Here is a 15,081-nt window from a genome sequence, read left to right on the forward strand (position 1 = left end):
AAATGTTGACATGGATATGGATTTCTCTTGAACTCTGCTGCAATGCCTAATATTAACTACACCATATACTTAAACCTAAATAAACAGCATACACTATTAGCAACAACGTCCTGTTGACTGTGCAAGCAGCGGCCACTCCGGAAACAAAACGTGGTGCTTTTTTTTGTTTGTATTGTTGCTAAAACCTCATGTGAACTTGCATTTATGCAAGAGTTTGTTCCTCTCCACACACATCTTATTTGTACCATATCATTACTGCACTGTCCTCTCTGTTATATTGTCTCTTGTCTGCTGTATTTATTGTAGTATCATAAGTTTTGTTTTTTATCTATTTTATTGCTGTACCATAGTTCCAGGGGACCATAATTTTGTTGCACTGTGTACCTGTCAGATATAATGACAATAAAAGCCTCTTTACTTGACTAATAATGATAAGTGTCGATTAGAACTCACCTCAGTTTTTGCAGTGTACAGTACTGATTGTTTACTAGATCACAAAGCTGCTTCACCCCAGATTTGCCCAGTTTATACTTACTCACATCCAGCTCTATCAAGTTTGATAGAGGAAGAGGAGCCAAGTGTTGTTAAAGGAGGTAAATGAAACACCCAATAGTCTATAAGCCTGTTCTTACCATTCTGTGGAGGTAGGCTTGATTCTAAAGCTCTGGTGAAGCAGAACACTGAGCACTGAACCTGAGCTTCGAGAGCTAGATGGTCTGTTGTTGTATATGTCTATAAGCAATTTATTCACTAAAATGTCTTAAAACTCACCTCAGTTTTTGCAGTGTACAGTACTGATTGTTCACTAGATCACAAAGCTGCTTCAGCCCAGAACTCCCTAGTTTATTCCCACTCAGATCCAGCTCTATCAGGTGTGATGGATTAGAACAAAGAACTGATGATAGAGCAGCAAAGCCTTCCTCTGTAATATCACAGTTTTTGAGTCTGCAAACACAGAAAATATTGAGAAATATATATTTAATAGAGTCTTAATAAAAGCAAAAACATTGAAAATAATGTAATTTTGTGAATAAGCTAGTGAGTAAGAAAAAATGCTATGTAATCCAAAATGACAAATTATAAATTAATTGATCAAATTTTCATTTTAAAGACATTAATGGGGAAATTAAAGACATTACCTAAGTATCTTAGCTCTGCAGTGTGAATCCTCTAGTAGATCAGAGAGCTGCTTCACTGCTGAGTCTCCTTGTATTTTTCCACTCAGGTCCAGCTCTCTCAGCAGTAAAGGGTTTGTTCCTAGAGCTTCAGTCAGAGAAGCACAGAAATCCTCTGCAGCAGAGCTTTTCAATAGCCTGCACATACAAATAATACATGTTAAACAAAAAACAAAACAATAGAAGAAAAAACAAACAAACCAACAAATATATAAAAAATACATACTAGGAGTGTAAATAAATCATTACATGACATGTCTTGCAGGTTCTTTACGAAAAACTTCCTTAAACGCTGAAATACTTTTCCCTATCAAATGTTTTATGTTAAACATTCCCATGTTAAATAAAAATACCTACCTCAGTTTGCTCAGTTTATGCTGTGGATCCACAAGCAAATCATGAAGTTTCTTTACTCCTGTGTCTCCAGGATCGTTCCCTCTGAGATCTAACTCTATCAGATGTGATGATGGGTTTGATTTTAGAGCTGAAGCCAGAGCAGCATATCCTTCCACCGTTATACCACAGTCTGAAAGACTATCATACAAAACTCAAAAGTAATTGTTTAGCAATAACACATAAAATCTCAATTTAAATCCATTCTTGATTTGAATGCATTTTACAGGATATTTCATGTAGAAAATTTATATTATGTTAATATTATAAAATCAGTCACATATGTCTGTCTATTTTATGCTGTTCTTGGTATTTTATATGTTTATAAATTTTAAAGTTTATTCTCACTCAATCACACCTAAAACACACCCATGATTAATTAAGAGAATTAGTACAGGCATTTTGCATTTCGAGCCTGGCAAGGCATACTATTTCCGTTCTTACGATACCGAAGAGACATGCCCTAGATCCAGCTGACTGGTGTGCTATAGATAGAAATAAAATAGAGCCCTATATGTTTAATTATTTACAAAAAATTAATGCAGTACTTGCTGTATTAACTACCTCAGAGTGGCTTATATAACACTACATGGATTATTCTGTTAGTTGCAAAACTCTGTTTAAAACATACTGACAAAAGGAAACCCTGCTTCTTTCTTTTTTTGTTTTCTAACCACTGTACCGAAATCACACATAATTGTGGTGTTTATATTGAGGTGTGAACTAAACCATGGATTTTGTGTACTGTTACAACCCTGGTATGCAGTAACAGTAATTTTGGCCAGGGGTGACCAAACCTTTGCATGTCACTGTATAAGTAGATACAGATATTACAACATTTAAGTGGTTTATCTTTGCATGAATATTTACACTTTTACATTGGTAAAAGAATCAACAATACATACTTCAGTTTCTTGGTTCTACAGTGTGAATCCTCAAGTAGATCAGAGAGCTGCTTCACTTCTGAGTCTCCTGTTATTTTCTCACTCAGATCCAGCTCTGTCAGCAGTAAAGGGTTTGTTCCTAGAGCTGCAGTCAGAGAAGCACAGACTTCCTCTGCAGGAGAACTTTTTAACAACCTGTAGAGAGTAAAAACTACTAAGAAATTACTTGCAATTTTAACTAATTAAATAATTAATTGAGACATAATTAAACATTCTTACAAACACTCTGGTCCAATTCATTACTATGTTGCTTTTTTTAAAGTTGAAGCTCAAAGTGTTTCGCAATAGTCTCATTCCAGACAAAGAGGTCAACCCCCGGAAAGCATGTGGAATCTTTTCCTTGCACTAACGTGGTGTGTAACCCTTCCATAGGGTCGACTTCAAGAAACTTTAATATCCATAATATTTTGTGTTTACCGGCCCTTTTAGATTTCAGTTCTGAGGGAAATTCACTTCATCAGTGAATATCTGGTCTGTGAGTGGGGAATTCTGACTAGAGCTTTACTTCATCGCATCACCATTTATGCAGTTAATGGAAAAAACTACCCAATCTAAGCCAGTCACTCACCAGACAAATCCCCTCAAGCTCCAAGCCAGCGCTGTTCATACTGAAGAACTGTTTTGTTGTATTCTCCCACACACTGAACATTCCATTATCTTAGGTTTCCCCTGGTTAAAACCCACAACTCAGTCATTTTCTGAAGCCAAGGAGATATTCTTTCCTGGTCTTCTCACTGCTACACTTACTGCCTAGCCCTAGATAAGCTCACTGTATATTCCACCACCGTAGAAATTTCTACTTTCATACCACTATTCCCCCTGAATACTCTGACTTTTTAGAAGTCTTCAGCAAAGTTGATGCCACCAAGTTGCCTCCTCATTGTCCCTTTGATTGTGCCATAGACCTTGTAGAAAGTGCCACCTTGCCCTAATCATGTGTATATCCACTCACTCGCAAGGAGGAACAGGCCATGGAAGAGTATGTTAATGAGGCAGTAGTGCAGGGCTTCATTCAACCGTCCAAATCACCTGTAGGTTTCGGATTCTTCTTTAAGAAGAAGGACGGTGATTTGAGGCCCTGCATAGATTATCACGGTCTCAACAACATCACTCATAAATATGCGTATCCTCTGCCTCTCATTCCTGTAGATCTTAGAAGTGCATACAACCTAGTGTGTATCAGGAAAGGGGATGCGTTCACTACCACTAGAGATCACTACGAGTGTCTCGTTATGAGTTATGGCCTTGGCTACGCGACTTCAGTATTCTAAGTATTTCAAATTCGTAATTGTTTTTATAGACGATGTTCTTGTGTACTCCCCTGACTTAACCACTCACATCACTCACGTCTGTCAAGTCTTACAACATCTCCAAGATCTCTTCACCAAAACTGAGAAATGCCAGTTCCATACACAGCGAGTCGCATTTCTCAGCGATGTTATTGGTGTGTTAGGTGTTTACCCTTCACTGTCGAAGTCGATGCCTCTGATTCCGGGCTAGGGGCTGTTCTGTCCCAGCGTAGGTGATCTCTTCCCAAACTGTAGCACTTTTCTTTTGCAAACTTTGTTCTGCTGAACGTCATAAAGAAAAGAAAGATACTCGCAGTAAAACTCGCTCTGGAGGAGTGGCGTCACTGGCTGAAGGGGGCTGCTCAACCATTTACAGTTCTTACAGACCCATAAAACCTAGAATATCTTAGGACAGCTAAGCGTTTAATCCTAGACAAGCTCGTTGGTCCATTTTCTTTTCACAATTTAATTTCTCATTTTTCTTTTGCCCTGGAGACTGTAACAGCAAGGCTGGTGCACTGTCCTGGATTTACAGCACCCAGAAAAATGTATCGGACTCTACTACAGTGAAGCGCATCCTTTCTCCATCAGTTAGTATAGCCCTTACTCATTGGGAGTCAATTCTGCTCATCCACCTAAAGAGGACTGCCCTCTTGATAAGATGTTTGTTCCTCCACAGTTTAAAGATCGGTTCATTTCTTGGACCTCCGGCCATCCCGGTGAAACCCGTACTCTGCATCTTCCTGCTGCATGTTACTGGTGGGATTCCATGAAAGCAGATATTCATCGCTTCATCTCTTCCTGCTCCGTATGCGCTCAGTGCAAAACTCCGGAAACCCTTCCAGCTTATGCCTCTGCCCATTCCTGAAGAACTTGGTCACATAGCTGTAGATTTTACCTGTATCAGTCGGTTTTACCACCATTCTCACAGTAGTTGATCGTTTGTCTAGAGGTGTAAAATTTATTCAATTTCCATCAGCCTTTCAAACTGCCCAAGCCAAATACACATTTTTTCAGGCATCACAGTATACCGGAAGATATACTTTCTGACAGAGGCACACAATATACTTCCAGGGTTTGGAAAACATTTTTTGAACACATCCGTTTAACCTCAAGTTTTCACCCCACTAGTAACAGTCAGTGTGAGTGTGAGAGTGTAAATCAGGAACTCGGAAAGTTTTTATACCTATATTGTCACAAACACCCCTCTGACTGGTCTCAGTTACTCATCTGGGTAAAAAATAGCACAAATAGCGTCCTGCCTGATCATGATAATGCCATCTCTAGTTCCTGTGTTAAATATACTTAGTGGATTTGTTGAGTCTTTGGGCAGCCCAGATTATTGCATTGCTGTTTTTGTAAAACCTTTTCTTTTTTTTTTGTAAACCCTTTTTAAAAGACAATATATATATTATATATTATATTTAATATATTCCATCCCTAGACCGTATGTTTAATGCACTTAGTTAATTTGTTGAGGCTGTAAAAAGCTAAGGTTTAAAAAAAACTAGGACAACAGACAGGATTTATGTTCAGGTGTTTGAAATGCATACAAAAAGTCATTACATTTTTCTGAATGATGTGAAAAAACATAAAATAATTTTAATTTGTCAGATAAATTAATGAAGAAGGCCTTTCTGCTTAAGAAAAATATCAAAAAGAAGATCATGTTTAACATCCCAAGCACAATACATCAGTTAGGAGTTACCTATGCTGTTGTTGCAAACACATGGTTTTACCTTATTTTCTCGAGTTTACTGCTTGGATCATTTTGTAAATCAGTGAGCAGCTGAACTCCTGTTTCTCCAGGGTCATTTCCTCTGAGATCCAACTCAGTCACGAGTGAGGAGGGGTTTGATTTCAAAGCTGAAGCCAGAGCAGCATATCCTTCTTCTGTTATACTGCAGAATGAAACTCTAGAGACACAAAACACATTGTATGAAGGTGACATGATAGGGCTGTAATCTGTAATTTTAAGGGTCTGTATGCTTAATGGTCTGAATCTTTAAATTTTTCATGTGTGATGCATCAACACTTTCAGTCTTTACTTTCAACTTTACTTTACTTTCTACTGTAAGCAGCAATGAGTAAATTAAATCTTCATCTTCTTAATAATCAGCCTACAAATGAAATTATTATATAGAACCTTAATTTCTGCAGTTTACAGTCTGTGTTATTCAGGTAGGAACAAAGCTGCCTCACTTCAGTGATTCCTATTTTTTGTGACTCCAGCTCCATCAGACATGAAGGGCTGATGGAAAAGCAGCACAACCTTCCTCTGCAATGCTGTTGTTATTCAGCTTGAAGCTTAATAATAATGCACAGAAGATTAATTAAGTGTTTAATAAGAAGTATGGCTGAGAGCATTAGGATTGTAGCAGTCAAATCTGGTCTCTGTCTCAACCTCATTTGGAATCGGTTTAAGAGTGTATAAATCAACATGTTTTAACAGTTAAATTCTCTCATTTCTGCAATAAATCCACTATGCACAGGGTAGCAAACATTTTGCACAATGCTACTAATGAGTACCATAGCACAGCAGATATTCACTACAGTAGACTGATGCTACAAAAATGTCCTACAACAAGATTGCAGCTAAACACCAGGTTAATCTTTTTAAGCTTAAATTTAAAACCCTTTCTGAACGTTTGAGATGAAGGAAGACCACATTACTAAAGTTGGGTAAGGAAACATAATATTAGTATTAGTCTGTTCAAATCCCACCAACTACTTTGACATTCTGTGGTCTTTATATTATTTTAATTTACTGTAGTAAAAGAATGTGCTATAAAATGATAGAATGTTATAGAATTTGTTGTACAAGGAATGCCAAACAAATTGGCAAACATTTCTATCTCTAGAGGTCCTGAGCTCTGGTCAAATATCCCTATTAGGTATATCAGGTTGGTTTAGTGGTTACATTGTGAAACCTTTTTCAAAGAAGCTCTTACTTTAACACAATGATTGATTGCACTGGTTTTCATGTGTAATTTAGTTCCATGTGATTAACAAAAATGAATGAATTCTAGTTACGCCATGATTCAGCCTCATTTTAAAGGAAAAACTGGCAGACTCCAGGTGTAGATGTTTTAATTGTCCAGTGGCATCACATAATAGAGTATAATCTGTATACCTGACGCACATCCAATATTATTACAAAAGTACTGTTACATTTAGCATTTTGTGCTAAAATATAATATTTATTACTACATGTGTATAATGAATTGTATTATTTTTATATTATAATGTCTCGACCACTTTAGATCTTGGTCTATAGAAAACGTTTAGTGTCTACATCTAAACATAATATAAACAGTACAACAGGTGAGTTCATCACCTTGCTGAAAAACCAATTCTTACAAATGTTGAAAAAAAAAAACATTAAATAATTATTTAGGACAGTTAAGTTTGACAGACCCTTGTAATGAATGATGACACTAGTGCAGTCTGTGACAGTAATGGACCCTATCTTGGAAGTATTATTGTAAATGGAATAGCAGGAAAAATTACTTTTATAATTCTGCAACAAATACTTAACATTGCTTTCTGTGAAAAAGCAATTTTTCTAATGTGTTAAAAATGCTGACTGTCACCATGCCAACACCAATTACAAATTTAGTTTGTAACAGCCTACAGATATCAGTTTCTCAGTGTTTACATGCATTAGCCATTTATCAAAAGTTTTAGGTTTGCACACAATTAAAATTTAACCTGTGTTTCCAAGGTAGCACAATGTAGCATTACCACATGTTAATTGGATATACAATTGTACAACCATAATCATTAAACCATTGAAATGGGAAATAAACTCACTTCAGTTTCTCCAGTTTACAGTTTGAACTCTTCAGTCCTTCAGAGAGAAGCTCTACTCCACAGTCCTTTATAGGATTGTTGCTCAGATCCAGCAGAGTCAGTGTAGAGAATTCTGAGTTGAGAACGTTGAGCAGAGCTGAACAGCTTCTCTCTGTCAAGTTACACTCACTGAGCCTAAAAGTAAAGTAAAAAAAAAAGTAAAGTAAGATCTCTTGATTCTGTTACGTGTCCCAAGAATAACCAAATGAGATGCAAAAAACATTTGTTCATAATTATTAGAGCTTTGTACTTGCCAATATAATAGGGATCACGAAACAGGGCTTATATGTACTGCAATATTTTATAGTACTGTAGGCAAGGCAATATATTTCATTTGTTTAAATATTTTTTTTTCATCCCATTTGCTCCCCAATTTACAAGGCCAATTCCCCAACCCACTCATTAGGATGCCCCATATCACTAGTGATGCCTCAACACCAGGAGGGTGAAGACAACACATGCCTTCTCTGATACATGTGAAGTCAACCACCACCTCTTTTCAAACTGCTGCTGATGTAGCATTAGTGAGTCACCAATGTACTTGGAGGAAAGCGCAACGACTTGGATTCCGATACATCAGCTCACAGATGCCTTGTGCTGAGTTACATCACCCTTCGGAGTGATGTGGGGAGAGAGCGTCTTCTACGCCATTAAAATAGAATCAGAGTATAGAAATAAATCTAAACTTACGGGCATGGTGGTCTGAAAGTGAAGGGTGTTCAGGTACATTTTTGGCATGTTGCTATTTTTTGCACAGATGTGCAACTGACTGAAGTGAACATAGACAACAGGGCTAGATAACAGGGCTCCAGAAGGGATTCGAACAGCAATCTCCCAATCATAGTGACTTGAAGCCCACTGTTTAAATTAAAATTAAGAAAAAAGGTCATAGTATAAAAAACAAACTCAAATATCTTTGGGATTTATTTTAGCGATCCATAGAGCATTGGTTAATTGTGCCTTGCACAGATTGATTTAAGCAATGCCAGTGTGTCTTGGTATTGTGAAGGCACCAAAAATATACCTTTTGAAGCTCAAAACGCACAAAATGCCTGTAATTATTCTCTCAATTAATAATGGGTGTGTTTTTGGCATTATATAAAATAGATTGTTGATGGGGTGTTAGATAGCAAAAAGCATTGCGACATGCTTTGCACAGGGTGTACAATAGAGAATAATAAAATTCTGGATGTCACCATGCCAATACCAAATGCAAATTTAGTTTGTAACAGCCTACAGATACCAGTTTCTCAGTGTTTACATGCATTAGCCATTTATCAACAGTTTTAGGTTTGCACACAAACAAAATTTAAATCTGCATTTTTTTAAGGCACCTCAATGCCGGATTATGTTGTTTGGACATACAACTTCACAACCATAATCATTAAACCATTAAAATAGAACATAAACTCACCTCAGTGTCTCCAGTTTACATTTTGAACTCTTCAGTCCATTAGAGAGAAGCTCTACTCCACAGTCCTGTATGGGATTGTTGCTCAGATCCAGCAGAGTTAGTGTAGAGGATTCTGAACTGAGAACCCTGAGAAGAGCTGAACAGCTTCTCTCTGTCAGGTTACAGTCACTGAGCCTAAAAGTAAAGTGTTAGATGTCTCTAAATGCTGTTATGGTAACATTGTCTGTTAATAAGAAAATTTACATTTGCTAGTTTCTCACACCCTTAAACTGGATTTGGGCAGGAGTTCGGGGAAGCATGAAGCTGAAGCACCCCCATGAGAAGAATTACAGGAAAAAAGAAGGAAGATGGGGAGGAGGTGGGTGTGAAGTTTTCAACACACAGGTAGAGAGAAAGTGAGGGTTTATATAGCCCTGCATGAGAGGAGTAAAGTATATTCATAACTCCAATTTGTTATTATTTCTCATGCTCTTGAACTGGATTTGGGGGAGCAAACTCAGAGGTTTTGGGCAGGAGTTCGGGGCAGCTTCGCGGACAAGCTTGACACTAAAGCCCAAAAAACGTATGACTGTTCCGACTGTAGTCAGAAAGCCAGGAGAAACATGGGTTCAAATGTAGCTGAAATGAAGGGTGGGATGTATCCTGAGCGGAGTGTGGAAATACAGTAAGACAGAGTGTGAGAATGGGAGACACTGAAGGACTTTCATTTTGTATCATCTAGTGAGAAGATAAACTGGTGTAAGTTAATGAAAGTGGTGAGGAGATGCGAGTAGCAGTAGCAGAGGTAAATTTTGGGAGTAGAACAGATACAGAAATAAATGAGAATGAGGTTGATAAGGGTTGATTATAGTCAGGAGGAGGATGACGATGATGGGGAGGGTAATGATGGTGAAGAGGAGGATGAGGATGATGGTGAGGAAGAGGATAATGGAGGAGGATAATGATGGTAAGGAGGAGGATGATGGAGGGGGAAGATTGTGAGGAGGATGATTATGGTGAGGTGGAGTAGGATGACAGTGAGAAGGAGGATGATGATACAGAGTGCAGGTCCAAGGCCCCGCGGGAGCAGCAGGAGTAGCAAAAGCAACCACAACGGGGGCACGAGGAACACTAATGAGGAAAAGAAGAGTTTGCTAAAATACTGGTGATTACACGAACAACATGTGGTGGCCTCTATTGTGATACATTGCAATATATTGTGATACTATAGGCAAGGCAATAAATTACAAATTGTTTATAAAAAGTATAAAAAACTAACTATCCTGTTTATAAAATGTAGAAATAATATTCATTTTAAAAGTTACTTTATCTAGTTAAAATTGTAGGATTTAAGAGTACAACATTCTACTATCTAGAGAAGAACTTAAAATACATTAAAATCAATGCAGTGGTTTACAAATTTTATATACAGTGTTGGGAAGGTTACTTTTAATCCGTTACAGATTACTGATTACATCACTCAAAATGTAATTTGTAACGTAATCAGTTACATTACTTCAAGTGAGTAACGTAATCTGATTACTTTGGATTACTTACAATATTGTCATTTTTTTAAGCCTGAATGAATGTAGCGACCACATATTGCATATTATTATTTTATTTTTCTTTCCAGTAAACAAATAGATAAAAAAATAAAACAGCCTTTTCAATCATCCTATAAAAATACTTATGAAACCATTTCATCAAACAATTTTATGAAACCCTTCTATAAATTGATGATAAAACCATTAAAAACCACAACAACTGTAAGCTATCTGTTTGCAGGTTTGCCACCAGTGTTAATTTTGACAACAAATTTTGATTTAGTCTTAGTCATAGTCTTGTGATGAAAATAGCATTTAGTTTTAGTCACAATTTAGTCATCTGAAATGTTTTTATTTTTACTCGACTTAATGTCATAAGAATATAGTCTACTAAAATTACAGTAAATTTAGTCGACTAAAATGTAAAGGGTGTAAATGTAAATGCTTTTTCATCAGTTCCCTTTAATTATTAACTCTACACTTATACGAAATGAAACGTTTAATAACCACTTGAGTAATATTGTTAATGTTTGAATGTGAAATATATTTATATATGATTTAATGTATATTATTATTATTATTGTAGGTGTGTGACTATACATATTTTACATAAAAAAATTTGTTCTAGAAATCAGGTCATAAAACAACTGAATAGTTAAATTATAGTTTGAACAGAGCTGTGGACGCAAAAACAGCTTTTAAATTATCTAGTTTAATCTCCAGCACTTACCCAGCACACCTACTGGAGCTACAGTCTATAAATGAGATCAAAAACACACATTCACACACTGTCCTGTAGAGATGCTCTCAGGATGTACTGAGAGACTTCATGAGTTAAAATGCGAAACTTATGAGAAAGTGCTGTAAGGAACTTTACACAGACTTTTGGGTTCAGAGATTCACTTATTTTATTGTATTATTTTGGTTTTATTATTGAGTTCCTTTCTGACCTGTTCCTGCTTTAACACTAGCTATATCTTTCCCACTGTGAGACTAAACAGATGATCTGATCTTAATGAGTGAGTTCTGTATCAGTTCTGTGTTTTAGTGCACTGTGCACGAGTTAAACACACTATCAGCTCATGAATAACATCAGTATTAAAACGCGGATCTCTGCATGATCTGTGTGACTCTGCTCTGCAGAAGCTGAAAGATTAGTGGTGTTTTTACCGGAGATGGAGTCGCTCCACACGGTTTACACGTTATCTTGTTTTTCGCGACGTCAAAGGAGAAATATATAATATCTCCCCTCTCTATCTCCTGTTAACTTCCAGTCGAGCCCCGTAACGACAGGTTAATTCCCGGGTTTGTAACTGAGCGCGCGGCGCTACTGCGGCTTGTCCCGCCTCTCCACCTTCGCTAAAGTAGCAGTGATTGGATCTCTTCCTAACTGGTCCCTACCTTTCACAGAACTAAATCAGTTCTGATTGGATTTGGTCCCTGACAAACATTTTCGTCTCGTTTTTATTCGTTGACCAATATGTCAGTTAATTTCGTCTCTCTCTATGGCTCTGTGTGCGCGGAGCCGCTGTCTGCCCCTCCTCCCTGTGTGTGTGTGCAGCGAGACGGGAGGAGGGGCAGACAGTTCCCTGTCATATCAGAGCGATTTCACCGCAAAATGTTATTTGCGTTTTGTCAGTGTTGGATTGGAAGAGCAAAAATAGGAAAGTACCGCAATGTAACCCTTTTATTTTAGCAGAGTAACTGTAATCTGATTACCACTTACTGAAGCAGTAACTGTAACGGATAACAGTTACTCATAATTTGTAATCTGATTACGTAACGCCGTTACATGTAATCCATTACTTCCCAACACTGTTTATATAGTACTGCAAAAAAAAATATCAGAAGAAATGTTAATCTTCCTTTAGGGTAGCAGAAATGTAATATCTAACATTGATATGTCCTTAACACTATGGTGTACTTGAAACTGCTGGAGATCTGCTTGTATAAGCACCACTATTGTCCAGAGGACTTGGTAGGTCTGGTGGGAATCATTGTGCTTGGTTTGATGAATACAGAATAACATTGTTCAGCTTTTTTTATTTTCAGTTTAGTTATTTCCCTATGAAATGGAATTGATTATTATAATAACTTGACTGGCATTTGAACTGGCCTCACTAAAATACAAAGTAAAATGAGAAACCTTTTACTGATTTGTATAAACAGATACTTACAGAACACTTGTGGCTTCCTGGACGACTGGTAACAGTCTGTTCAGACACTCCTCTGATCTGATGAACTTCTTCAGATCAAACTCCTCCAGCTTCTCTTTAGATGTCAGCAGCACAAAGACCAGAGCTGACCACTGAGCAGGTGAGAGTTCAGCTTCAGCGAGACGTCCTGAACTCATGTAACTCTGGATCTCTTTCACCAGAGAATCATCGTTTAACTCGTTCAGACAGTAGATCAGATTGATGGATCTCTCTGGAGAGGGATTTTCCCTAAACTTTATCTTGATGTACTCGACTATTTCCTTCCTGCAGTCAGAACTACTTCCTGTCTGAGTCAACAGACCTCGGATTAGTACCTCATTAGACTCCAGTGAGAGACCCAAAAGGAAGCGAAGGAAGAGATCCAGGTGGCCATGGTCACTCTCCAAAGCCTTGTCTACTGCAGTCTTGAAAAAATCAAGCTTGGTTGTTTTGCTCTCCTGTGATGAGGACTGTGGTTGAAAAACGTTTCTGTTGTCATTTCTGAGCGATAAGTATGCAAATAATGCAGCGAGGAACTCCTGAATGCTCAGATGAACAAAGCTGAAAACTGTACCGAGAAATCTGACAGTCTCCTGAGTGCACAGTCCTGAGTACACTGATATCTTACTGGGGTCAATTTCACATGCTTTTAAATGCCCTGCATAGAAGATCAGATTGTTTTCTTCCAACTGCTGAAAAGCCAACTTTCCCAGTGCCAGAATGGCCTCTTTATTCCATGGTATGTCCAAGGCATTTTTCCCAGTGTATTTCACATTTCCCTGCACAGCCTGAAAGATCAGAAAGCATGTGTACATGTTTGTCAGGGTCTTTGGTGTTTTCTCACTCTCTGTGTCTTGCAGAATTTTCTGAAGCACAGTGGCTGATATCCAACAGAACACTGGGATATGGCACATGATGAAGAGGCTTCTTGACTGTTTAATGTATTCAATTATTTTGTTGGCCATAACCTGATCACTGATTCTTCTTCTGAAGTACTCCTCCTTCTGCTGATCATTGAAGCCGCGGACCTCTGACACCCGGTCAACACACTCTGCAGGGATCATACTGGCTGCAGCTGGTCTTGTTGTTATCCAGATCTGAGCTGAGGGGAGCAGATTTCCCTTGATGAGGTTTGTCAGCACAACATCCAGTGAGGCTTGTTTACAGACATTTTGCAAGATTTCATTTTTCTGGAATGACAATGGAAGTTGACATTCATCCAGTCCATCAAGGATGAACATGACTTTGTACAGGTCTGTTAATATCAGGCCTTTTGTCTCTGGGAAGAAAAAACTGATGATGTCCATCAAACTGTGATCTTCTTTCACTAAGTTCAGTTCCCGGAAAGGAAGTGGAAATATGAACTGGATGTCCCGATGTTCACCTTCAGCCCAGTCCAAAATAAACTTCTGGACACAGATCGATTTTCCAATTCCTGCAACTCCCTGTGTCAGCACAGTTCTGATGGGTCTGTCTTGTCCAGGTAAAAGTTCAAACATGTTCCTGCATTCAATCTGTACGTCTTGCTGCATCTGATTTTTCTCAATACGTCTCACTTCATGTTCTTTGTTGACGTGTCCAGCTCCACCTTCAGTGATGTACAGATCTGTGTAGATCTTATTCAGACTGGTGGATTCTCCCTGCTTTGCAATTCCCTCGCAAACATGATGATACTTATGTTTCATTCCTTCTTTAAGTGGACGCTGTATATATGCAATGAGCTCATCTGCTCAAATGTTATTACACAATAGAAAAACAGAAAATAAAAAAATGTTTCAGAAATGACCTTCCAATCACAGATTTATTATTATATACAATATTATATTTTGTCATTTGTTGATCACCTACTTTGCAGAGCAGAGGCGATGTCTTCACGATTCATCAGGTTCAGAAAAGACAGTGTCATGCTGAGGACTGTCTGTTTTAAATTCCACCGTATTTGCTTGACTTTTCTGTAGTAATTTGTGTTTTCCTTTCTTAGAAGCTTCTTATACATTTCCAGCTCGTGCTTTATAAACACAATCATTTTGTCCTCAAGATCCTTAAAAAAATAAAAGCAAATTTTCAAGAAAATTAATTACATGAATACAAATTATTTTTATTTACAATACGATTATTTTAACATTATTGCCAAATTTGATTTTATTCAGTATTTTATTCATCATAATATTACACTTTCAAATTTCAAATTATCCAAATACATTCATAGATCTTTTATTTTATAGCCTCCATGTTTTAGTGCCTGCTATAAACTGATTTGTGAAATGAGAATTCCACACAGGTACGCTAAAATAAG

General features: G+C 37.5%; 1 protein-coding gene across 1 annotated transcript in view; it reads right to left on the bottom strand.

Annotated features, from left to right (window-relative positions):
* LOC125782469 (NACHT, LRR and PYD domains-containing protein 12-like) overlaps nt 1–14,489 on the bottom strand; it is a 52,330-nt gene extending 37,841 nt beyond the window's left edge. Inside the window, exons 1-3 of the mRNA XM_049466661.1 lie at nt 12,768–14,489; nt 9,068–9,241; nt 1,533–1,709 (exon numbers count right to left, since the gene is read on the bottom strand). Coding sequence (XP_049322618.1) covers nt 1,533–1,709; nt 9,068–9,241; nt 12,768–14,470 — 2,054 coding nt within the window. The 5' untranslated portion in view covers nt 14,471–14,489. The remainder of the gene's footprint in view (nt 1–1,532; nt 1,710–9,067; nt 9,242–12,767) is intronic.
* Nucleotides 14,490–15,081: the final 592 nt, after the last annotated feature.

This window comes from Astyanax mexicanus, chromosome 17 (genome assembly GCF_023375975.1).
Source record: "Astyanax mexicanus isolate ESR-SI-001 chromosome 17, AstMex3_surface, whole genome shotgun sequence".
Taxonomy (NCBI): domain Eukaryota; kingdom Metazoa; phylum Chordata; class Actinopteri; order Characiformes; family Acestrorhamphidae; genus Astyanax; species Astyanax mexicanus.